Here is an 11,642-nt window from a genome sequence, read left to right as displayed (position 1 = left end):
GACCTAGTAAGCAGCAGAATACATTTAGAGTTTGGCATCTTGGCTCCAAGCTCATCACTCCTCACAAATATGATGCCTATAGAAATTGGGGAGCGATGAGTAAACATTCCTCCAAAGCCTACAGGTGGATGCTGGGTGATGGAAGGGCTGAATGAGCAGGAACCATGTCAGAACCAGAGAAAGGATAGAGAGAGATGTGCTTGGTGTATGCTGGGAGCATGCTCGACTTTTAGTCTCTTTTTTCGTCAAATCTATATCAAAGTAAATTTTCAGACTCACGCTGTGCATCTGTGTTCACAGGCTCAGTATTCATGACAATAAAAAGACAGGTGGAGGAAGTCTAATCAGCTTCTTTGGTTTGTCTGGCTCTGTCCTCCTCAACTTTCTCTCAACTCAAACATCCGAGGTGTGGCTCACTCAAGCAAGCATGTCAGCTACTTCCTGTCTTGAGGGGGGGGGGGGGGGGGGGGGGGTGCATGGAAGAAGACGGAAGCGAGCTGAGAATACTGTGGCTGAGATTGACATCAAGCCCTCAAAACATTGCATTGTTGTCTCTGAGAGTCTGACAGCTTGCATTGAGCTACCGCTGAATACTTCAGCCCATATTTGTTTTAGGAGTTTCCCCACGGGGCCGACTTGACCTCAGAAGAGAGACATGAGAAAATTCTCAGGCTCTGTTGATTCACTGCGAGCCAGATTGTTAAAAGCAGCAGCTTTTATAAATCAACAAACTCTGCTCACTCTCACAGCACTTACTTACTTACATGTGTGGCACTGCACTTCTGGACTGAAATTGATCTTTTCTCGTCTCCATAGTATCACTTGCACTGAAGGCTCAACCTGAGCACTTTTAAACTGTGTGTGAGTGTGTGTGTATATGTGTGTGTGTGTGTGTGTGTATTTATCAGCCCTGGTTGAAGCAGAGCAGAATGGCTGTGATAGTGTTGTGTGGGGGGTTGGTGGTCTCTGAAAAGGGGAGGAGGACCTCACATTTAGGCTGCCGTCTCTTGGGAGAGATTAAGCAGTTTAGTCTCTGCTGCGTCTCTCTCGATCACTGCCTCCTGCCTCTCCTCTGTATTTGGAGCAAGGCAGGGTGTACCTTATCTGTCATCCTCTTTTTTTTTTTTTTGGACTTTCTGTTCCTCTCTTCTACTCTCATTTCCTCTGCTCCTTCACTTGCTTGTTTTCCTTCCCTCCATTCTGCCTGCTTGTGACACTCTTTTGCTTTCCTCCAGACTCTTTCTATTTTACTCCCCCCCCCCCCCCCCCCCTCCCCCTTTATGTTTTTCACCCCTCCGACCTCTGGACATCCAGCTGATTCTCTTAGCTGACAGCCCAGATGGCACAGGGCCCATCCTCTACTTCTCCACCCCCAACACACACACACACACACACACACACACACACACACACACACACACACACACACACACACACACACACACACAAACTGAACACCATCAGCCCCTCTTGCCCCTCACTCACCGATAGGCTGCTTCAGCTCGGCCATCCTGCTGAGCTGATCCCCCTGTCCTGTGTGGAGTACTGTGGAGCTCAACCACTACTCACATTAATCTCCTAAACGATCCTGGACCTAAGAGGATCAATACTCATTTTCAGGGAGCAGCATGATCCCTTAATGTAGTGGAGGATGGCTGCTTATCCCCCCCCTCCCCTCTTCTGTTTTAATTCCCTATTGGAAGAGCAAGAATCAGCCTTTCATTTCATTTCATGGGCCACTTTATTTAAGACAATATCTTGCTTTTATTGCAGTTGTCATTACTCGGGTGACTAGCACCTGTACATCCTGGTCAGGGGGGAATTTGCTGTCTTCATGATAAAAACGGCCTCCGTCTTCATTAGGGTTTCAGTTTGAGGTGCTTGTTTTCATGACATTCGATCTATGTCTCGTGAGAGCTCTCCCTGACCCCACATTCATCCCAATCATGGCGAGGTCACAGGGGCGCCTACGTGTACCTTACAACGTGTATTTCCCATTTGGGTGATTTTGCTCCAGTACAAACTTTGCAGAGATTTGCCAGAGAAAATAAATCACTCCGTTTTACTCCACTTGCTTTGAAACACATCAGCGGCGTCTTCAGGCTATTTCACATTAGTGGTGCTCGTGTAATTGTTATTCTTTGTTTTCCACAGACGTTGAGAAAAAAAAATGACTTCATGCTATAATAGCGGCGTGATCCAAGGAAAATGGGAAAGATCTGACTTTCCACTGGATAACAAGCATCCTATTTTTCCAGGCTCTGTGTGCAGCGCCGACCGCACGCTTAGCTTAGAGTGTCTCATCATTGATCTTTGCTGATGCAGACTGTTTCTGGGGCCTTTTTCATCAGGAAAGGTAGCCACAGTGCAAGAAAGGCAGGCTGCCTATTGGTGGAAGAAGCCACCTAGAGCAAGTTTGTAGGTGTTGTTTATGCTAAAGCTATTACTCTGTGTCTGGGCAGCCTGCCCCGAGAGCTGGACTGCTCTGCTGCTACTGAAATATTCACCTCAGAGATCTGCCATCCCATGTATACAAGCTGTCACATGTAGCTGAGTGATAAGCTGATTGTCCTGCAAAGTGGGGTTTGTTACTCTGTGTGTGTAAATACCATACAGGCAGATTTATGCAATAAAATGTGTGTAGTTAAATGATTAAATCTAGGAAGTCAAATCCAAATATATCTTTGAAACTTCTGCTTGCTTCTTAAAGCACTAGCAGTGTTAAATGTTACATCCTCCTTAAAGCAGTCTGTCTTGACAATGCAGGACACCCAAACAGAGGCAAATCTGGGTTATACAGCCTACCTGCCAATAACGACTGAAAGATGATAACATCTCACATACAAGAGGTCCAGCCATGAGGAGCCACTTACAGCCCTCTTTGATCTTAAGTGGACCCGGCCACTGAAATGATTGCAGAAAAAATAGAAAATGCTTCCCTTGCTTTTGGTGTTATGATGTTTATGTGCATTCTGCAAACAATCATGTTTTATAAACCATCCATCTAAAACAGCCTGAGATGTCCTGAGGAAAACAGTCTGATGCTACATGGTTTAGATCACTACTGTGTCCAGTAATTAAAACAAAGAAATTAGTGAGAAAACGGGAACATCTCTGTTATTTTATGCATTTATCCATAATGAAAAATAGTGACTTTTTTGTTTTATAATGATTATCTGTAGTGAAAAAAGAACTTTTCTGTTAATTAATATTTAATATCTGGTGAAAAACAAGCACTTTTCTGTTGTATAATGGTCCCTCTAACATACCCTAGGGTACGCCATGGGTAATGTTACTAAGAAGGCCGTTAAACTGACGATGACTCAGACACTCAGTCCTGATGACATCTCTTTCATGATGCGATCCATTCTCAAAGACTTGAAAAACTGCTTCCTGTTGTAAAATCAAGTGAAACTTAAAAATATATATATATGCCCTCTTTAATTGCAATTTTTATTCTCCGCAAAGCTGGTGGGCGAGTTCTGGCCCTTTGGCCCTATGTTTGACAATTCTACCTATAGTCATCTGCTTCAGTAATAGTTACAACTCTAACCAACCCATAGCTGCAAGTCATGGGACCTCAAGCATCATTTCATATAAACTTCATCTTTCCCCATCACTACAAACATCCAGAGGAATTCACCTCAAACATGTGATCCTGGATATTCCTCGTCTATTTACACAGTGTGGTTAGCCGTGCTTCTGTGTGTGTGTGTGTGTGTGTGTGTGTATGTGTGTGTGTGCGAGCGAGCGAGCGAGCGAAGGTTTTAGGTCTGATTGGATGCAGCCTGAACCTGCTGATTGTGCTGGCATGTCTGCGTCCTCTTCATCACTGCCGCAGAGGGTTCAGCTCAGGAGAACAGCAGGGTCTTTCTTTAGGTGGAGGATTGAATCAGTGATGACAGTCTCATGACTGCTTCCTCTCTCTTACACACAAACACACACACACACACACAAGCACTGTCTGCTGTTTTTGCAACCCTACTGTGCTCATACACAGGAAGTCAGATATTCAAACAGAACAGGTCAGCCTTAGGTAAGAATATACGTGTGTGTATGAAAATGTGCTTTTTATTGATTATTATAACAATTTTCAGTTATTTTCAAATAAAATACCTGGTTGCAAATTTAATTTACTACAGCTCTTTTTTTCTTTTTTTTGAAAGATTCCTTCAGGTTTTTAGCTTTATTAAAGCTGGGAGACCATCCTTTACAAATTTACCTGTCTCCTATGGGTGCAGCATGGTGGAACGGTGGTTAGCACCTTTGCACCACAGCAAGAAGGTCCTGGGTTTGAATCCACAATCTTGCCGGGGCCTTTCTGTGTGTAGTTTGTATGTTCTCCCCGTGTTTGTGTGGGTTCTCTCCAGGTACTCCGGCTTCCTCCCACAGTCCAAAGACATGCAGTTAGTGTGGTTAGATTAACTGGTGATTCTAAATTGAGCATAGGTGTAAATGGTTGTCTGTCTCTGTGTTAGCCCTGTGACAGACTGGTGATCTGTCCATCCGGGGTGTACCCTGCCTCCTGCTCTGTGGTAGCTGGGATAGGCTCCAGGCCCCCTGTAACCCTGACAAGGAAATGCAGAAGAGGATGGTGGATGGATGGATGGATGGATGGATGGATGGATGGATGCATGGCGTCTCCTGTGGGAGCAGTGCTTCTTGTGAGCCTTCACAAAAGGTTGCATTCTCTTCTGTCCATAGCTGCTTACCTAATTTGCAAAACCCATCTGTGGGGGTCCTAAAATCTGCATGGGAAGGAGATTTGGGAATGACTGCAATGGAGAAGCAGTGCAGATAAGCCATGAAAAGGGAGCATACTGCCTAAATTTTTGTGCCAAACATGGCCTTGTTCATTTACAGTGTTGCCCACCTTCATCTCTCCAGGGTCAAACTCCCTGAAAGCTCACAATACATATACATGTGACATATACAAACTGGCTCCAGCACATTTGAGCACTAATCTGCTTACCTACTGGAGTTCAGTCTTCATATATACCTACACACTATTCTGAATGTTACCCAAAAGGTCCTTTAACAGTTACCAACTTTAGTCTTTATTATGTGCAGTCTGTTTTTTTTTTTTAATTTTTAATCTTTTTGCCGTGTGTTGCACGTATTTTAAAAGTCAATGAAAACATGTTAAAAACAAACTAATTTGGGGGGAAAATATTTTTGACATTCAGGAAAATAAAACATGGCAAAAATGAACCATTCAAACACATAGCCACTAACACTTCTCACTTTTGCCTATACCTTTTAATATAAGCGGAGAAAAACACGGAGTGGAATATTTATGCTTTTCAAAAGTGGAGCAGGTATGGTGCACGGGACAGCCTTCCCTCTCACTTCCAGCACTCGTGTGAAGGGTACCGGCAGCGTGGGTCGATGAGGTGCGGGAAGGTGATGCCGTAAAGAGTGTCGTAAACCAGGTGCGGAGAAGGGGAGGTGAAGGGAAGGCAGGAGGAGGAGGAGGAGGGGGAGAGGGGGGGTGAGAGAGGAGGTGACTCTCCGGCAGCATTTAGACACAACGAAAGGATCATGGCGGATGGCCCCAGGTGTAAGCGCAGAAAGCAGGCGAACCCGAAAAGGACCAACGGTGAGTAAAACTACTTCCGACTCGGAGCTTTTCTTTCAGGGAAATGCGGTGAACGCCGTTCTGTCTTCCAGTAATTTTGCCGAAAAGTTTCGTGGCCCAGAAGTCCGGTTTTTAGTAACTGAAAGTGCTGGGAAGTAGCAAGTGAGCGCTGTATTACAGCCCTGTGTGGTGTACCGTTATACCTGGGTCGCGTCTCTCCCACCGCCTAGCGGTCCTCTGCGCTGGAGACCGTTACACGCACCTCACTCTGTTATGAGTGGAAAAGCTTTTGTTTCCACTTTAAACTGTTTTCTTTATTTAAACACACTTTGTCCGTCTCCACAGACTGAAATTCCATTGATTTACTTACATTTTGTTGAGTTATTAAGCCCACCGCTGAACTCGGACCTGTTTCTGAGGGGAAACGGGCTACCTGATTGTTGCTGCGGACCTCGACCGACACGCGTGTATTTTCCCCAATTTGTATTTGAAAAACGTTAAACAAAGCTGTGTTTTCTTTGGTTTTTCTCTACGATGTTGTGGTTATTATATGTGTGTGCGTGCGTGTAAAACAGAGGGGACACAAGTGTTTGTTCTTTCTTTCGCTCACTGGCAGCAGGTAGCGATAGGACACTGTTGCTGCGCTAAGAGGGCTCACAAAACGTGTTTCCCCTCATTTAAACCTGTCTAAATAGTTGAGTTTGACTAAAGACACAGTTTTAACGCTTTAAAGGCGAAAATAGGTGAGATGGTCTCGGTGTGTGGAAGCTCGCTTTGAACAGTTGCCTTTTCTCGTTCCTCTAACTTAATTGTTTCAGCTCGGTGCCGCACGCGTTGTGAGTGTTAAACAGCGGCTGTCAGAGGGTGTCTGGCAGTGCGGTAATGGCTGAAAGCTTGGGAGAGACATGGATGGGGTAACGGAGGTTCCGGAGAACGAGGAGTATCTCACGCGCCGCTTGTGTGCGCGAGGCGAGCTCAGCCCATATAAGGACGGCGGATCCTCTCCCGTCGCGCGCTGGGAATCCTGATTGTTGTGGGACGGTGGTCGCGAGCGAACGTCTGCACTTTCCTGTTGTTTTTGCTCACTTCATCACAGCTTGTAGCAACATCTGACATGGTTAAATGGGTTTATGCTTTATAAAGTAGGTGTATGAAGCATGGCGGGTTTTTCCCATTTAAGTGCGCTGTGAAAATGTTGAACGGTTACAAAGTAGCGCACACGGCACTTGCTTAATGCTGGAGAGCTACTGTGTTAAAATATCTCGCTTCTGGTTGTGTGACACGCATTAAAAGGACTTTTGCGAGTACATAACCTCTGCTTTCCTGTTTCATTCTTCCTATTTACGCTCTGGACTGTGGTGAAATCGTCGTTTCCGGTGCTCGGACTACTTTTTTTCTTTTTCTTTTTTTTTAATTGAGAAAACAAGTTGTTTCGTCGTGGGTCTGTCAGCGTGTGGCGTCCATATCGAGTTGTATCGCTCCTGCGTTGGCCCGTAAACCACTCGGTGTAGCTCACAGGAACTGAGGGGATGCGGGAATTTCGCTTTTATTTTTGCTTAGTAAGAGGCGATGTGGTATTAAAAACGATAGTTGGTGGGTGGGAAAATGCAACCAAATGGTGTCGTGTGAATTTAGAAGAGTGGCTTATTTTTTCTTTTTCCTTTTTTCTTTTAAGTCGGCGCTATTTATGTTCTCCATTGTCATTTTGTTCACTTTCCAATAGGGTGTGTTTAATTCCTGGAGCAGTGTGTAGTTAAATATGTTCAAGGTGTGGACACACCTCAGATAACGGTCCTGCTGTCACAGTGTGGGTATTTCTCTTACCCGTGGGAGGAAACGGGGTTTTAAATTACTTTTGTCATTCCATATCTTTTGTTTCTCTTTCTCCTTTCTTTAACAGAATTTTATTAATCGGTCCTCAGTGATGACACAGCCCTATTGATATTTAAAGTCAAACAGATGTGCTCCTTGTTTCCTTGCCTCATTTGCATTTCCTTCAAAGGAGATGTCTGTGTCTGGCCTGTGTTTAAGTCCTTGCTTCCTTACCACCTCCTGACAAGGCAGGTGATCTGTCATATAAATGCGCCTCCCAGCATGTTGACGGGGATTCCTCAGAGAAGTTAGATGAAGTTGAAGGCTGTTTTTGTTGCACTCGTTCGCTTGTCTCTCCCTAATTATGAGACCCTGTTGCTCTTTTAATTAATGAAGCCCTTGAGTCGTGCCCGACTTGTTATGGCCAGAGACTTTGCCAGCAGAGGGGGAGCTGAGATCAAGGTGAGCCCCACTCCCTGCTGTAAACAGAGAGGTGTTAACAGCCTGCAGGACAACAGGTGTTTGCAATCGGCGGGATACTACAGCTTCCTTTGTCGCTTCCCCCGTCAGCTCCCCCCTCAGGAATAGCAACAGTAATTTAAAACAGCAATTTGGGAATAGAGGAATGTGGCTGGTATTAACATTCTTAGCAAAAATAAACAGGGCTGTTGGGGAGGTACTTTGAAAGGCGCTTGTGCACAGGTAGCTTAGATTTCTGTTTATTTGATAATATCATGCAGAGTATTTGTCTCATCCCCTCGTGTGTCTTTTTCTCTCCTTCATCCTCTCTCTCACATACACTTGCACCACCTTGATGAATCATCCATCAAATAAGGCGAATGAGGTTGCGGGCTCGGCACTTGGCAACAGCTCATGTAATGTTGAAGAGTATGTTTATTGGCCTGGTAAAACTATACTTAAACTATACTTGGTGCCCTGGACTCACTCACCCTGTCTAGAGACCACTGAATACAACCACATGCTGTAAGTTTGTGGAAGAACAATAAAATAAACAAAACAATACTTGAGCTGCAGTTTGTTCTGTGAAGCAAGCGATGTTTGGGCCCGTAGAGGAGGCTTCGGGAGGAGGTGGGGATTGGCTGCCACTTGTGCATTTTAAAAGCCATCTGTTTACATTTAAAAGGTCCACCCCTGTTGTGCGAAGAGTTTAGCAGAGGAGGAAATTTTTCATTTATCTCGCTGCTTTTCACCAACTTCCCCGGCAGCTTGATTTGAAAGTGCCAAGTAAGAAGAAAATCCCCCACCCTTCCCGCCTCCTCCTCCCCTCCCTCTCAGCCTGCTCAGCCTGTCCCCTCTCGCTCCTCGTTCCAGAGCTCGTCCTTTATTTCAGATTGAGTAGGGAAGTTTTTTTCTCTTTTTTTTGGGGGGGGGTGGGGGTGCTGTTGATTACCCCCTGACCTAGGCACCCATGCGTGCTTAGAGTATGACTTCACTTTCCCCCCTCTGTGCCATTGTGAAGCTTCCAGCATGTCCAATTGTGTTTGTGTTTAAGTCTGTTCAATGACAGGGGGAAGAGGGGAGAAGGAGGATGGTGGTGGTGGAGGAGATGGTGAGGGGTGCTGGAGCACTTTTTCTCTGCTCCTTTCTTTCTTTCTTTCTTCCCATTCCTCTATGACCCCCTTAAATTGCGAGCTCCGTGTTCCCAGTGGAGTCGAAAGGAGATGGGAGGTGGAGTGACGAAAGATTTATACAACAGGTGACAACTGAGGGAACGATGCTGGCAAGATATAAAGAGTGATGCATAGGCAGCCGGCTCCCAGGCCTCAGAAGCAGTCGCATGACTTGCTTCAAACATCAGCAAAAAATAATGCAACGCAGGTAGAGATCGCCTACATGAAAACTTTTGCTTTTTTAACTAAGCTTCCTGCTCTTCATGCTGGAAAAAGACTCGAGATCATCTGACCATTTGGTGGAATTAAAATGATGTGATGTACGACCACACTCCCACCTCTGTTAAGGCAGCTTAATGATTAGCTACTCCCATGGAGGCTGAGAGCATTAGCCTATAAAAAGGTGCTCTCCCTTCATAAAGAAGGAGTTTTAAACCCAGAGTCAGTTTCAGTAACCCCCTTAACTGCGCTTGGATGTGCTTTATTGGGGAGTTTGTGTGGCTGAATGCTTAACTGAACCATTGTGTGTCACGGCTTTAGTGAGAAAGCCTGAGGAGAAAGAGCCTAGTTACCTTTGGAGTTTGCCTGCTCTACCTCATACACTTTCAGTGGCAGAAGAAAAGGGCCATTCAGCAGGCCCCGGCATGGGGAGGGAGAGCCCTTTTCACACTGGGCTTGTGGGAAACTTCTCCTCCATACTGTGCATGCCATTTGCATATGACCCATTCTTTTCCCAAAGGTCCCCGTGAGGGAGGAATCCGTGGAACGTTCGCAGAATTCATCAAATCCCTCTCTCACGTGGCCCTCGGGCCCCTCAAGAGGCTGGCATCGAAGCGCTCTGTTTGACATTTTTGTCTTGGAAATGTAGCTTATGCCTGCATCACGCTCGCTTGCCTTAATGTTAACAGCAACGCATCCCTATGGCATTTCTGTGCCATGTATTTTTTAAAGTGTGCGCGCCCGTTCTGCTGATTTGAATGTCAGGGTGAAATGAAGGCTTAATTTGGCACAGCAGGCAGGAGTTTCCCCAAATCCCCAGCATGGGCCGCGATGTGCATGACAGCCTCAGAGGCTCCCTAACTGTTGATGACGCAGCCGTATGCAGAACGCCAGTCGCCGTCCCTCGAAGGACAAAAATAAGCTGGAGTTGCTGACTTAGGGCGGGGGGGTTGGGATAATGGGGGTGACACAAGGATGAAGCGGTGGGAGCTTGTAGTGACGCGTCTGCTCAGTGAACTGAACAAAAACACAACTGTCGCACCCTCCCACCCCTCCAGAATATCAGCCTGTGTTACTTTACTCCAGGTCATTTTGGTAGTATACTAACAGCATCCACACTCCTGTTGTTGAACAAGGTGTGTGTCTCTGACTGCCTTGACCCTAACCACAGATACTACCACAGAAAGCAGTGTAGGCTGGTATTTGATGCAGCGCGGTGCAGGGAGGAGAGCTCAGTTAAGTGTATCATGTAAGCTAACTGAGCAGAAAAGCCTCCTTTGCCCTCCTTTCCTGACTCCAAAGCAGTGAGTCATGAGCAGAAAGGTGCATTTGTAACCTCATGAACTCTCTCAATCTTTCTTTCCCTCGCTCCTTCCACACAGGTGTGGGTGTGAGGGACAATAATCTTGAGTAGTGTGTATACTTGAGGGAGAGATTACCTCTAAATTGCCATCCTGCTGGAGGTAAATATTGCGTACGCCATGTCCGCTGCTGTCTGTTGATGTGTGTTTTTAATCATGTGTTTGGTGGCTGATCGGAGTCCCTTTGGGTCTGTTTTCCAGGCCCCCTCCTCACATCATCATCACCACCACCACCACTACCTCCTTCTCTCCCTTCCCACCCATCTCTCCCCTCCCCTCTTTGGGGTCCTCAGTGGAGCGGTTAATGAAAAAGACTGGACCGACACAATAGGCAGAAGGCGCACCCGGTGAGGGGCTGTTACACCAGCTTGTGTTTGTGGCAGAAGCTCATCGGGGCGAACCTCTGCTGACCATCTTTTGTCATGTTTTTGAGGCATAGATGTTGGACATCTCATCCTTTTTCAATGTGCTTGACCTTATTACAGTCCCATATCGTCTCCGTCTACAAGGAAGAAATTAGATGACATCAGATGAAAAGTAATCCACTGTCATGTATTGTGCTTTGAACACTACCCAGTGGCTGGCTTTTTGCCAGCCTCTTATGATGACCATATTGATTTTCCTCTCCGTAGCACACAGAACTGATAATGGCCCTCCTGAGGGGGGGGTACACATTCATATTCACATCCTGATTCCAGTTGCACAGACCGGTTGTGATGTCCCGAGGGACAGAATGACGAACAAATCGACTGCTCCTATGCCTTCCCAAGCTCACGCAACAAGGTAGCTAGGCTAGGCTAGCCCTGCGATAGCTCCAACAAACAAAAAAAACAAAACCCTTAGTCACCCTGTTTGTTAGTCAGAGAGAAGGCCGGCTGCTATGCTGAATGTCAACACGGATAAACATCCTCACAGGATTAATGAGAGGAGAATGGGCAGCCTGAAAACAGAGGGAGGGCAGAATAGGGGAGGCATGGAGATTCCTCATTGCCCCATTTAACCCATGAGCGTTTTGTTGAGGTCCCCACTACCCAACAATTG

At 46.1% G+C, this 11,642-nt stretch overlaps 1 protein-coding gene across 1 annotated transcript in view; it reads left to right on the top strand.

The window, feature by feature from the left end:
- Positions 1-5,524: 5,524 nt before the first annotated feature.
- The window catches only part of zeb1b (zinc finger E-box binding homeobox 1b), a 51,422-nt gene continuing 45,304 nt past the window's right edge, over positions 5,525-11,642 (top strand). Inside the window, exon 1 of the mRNA XM_030756642.1 lies at positions 5,525-5,599. Within this exon, the coding sequence (XP_030612502.1) occupies positions 5,542-5,599 (58 nt within the window). The 5' untranslated portion in view covers positions 5,525-5,541. The remainder of the gene's footprint in view (positions 5,600-11,642) is intronic.

Source organism: Archocentrus centrarchus, chromosome 20 (assembly GCF_007364275.1).
Source record: "Archocentrus centrarchus isolate MPI-CPG fArcCen1 chromosome 20, fArcCen1, whole genome shotgun sequence".
Lineage (NCBI taxonomy): Eukaryota > Metazoa > Chordata > Actinopteri > Cichliformes > Cichlidae > Archocentrus > Archocentrus centrarchus.
This window is presented reverse-complemented; position numbering and strand designations above follow the sequence as displayed.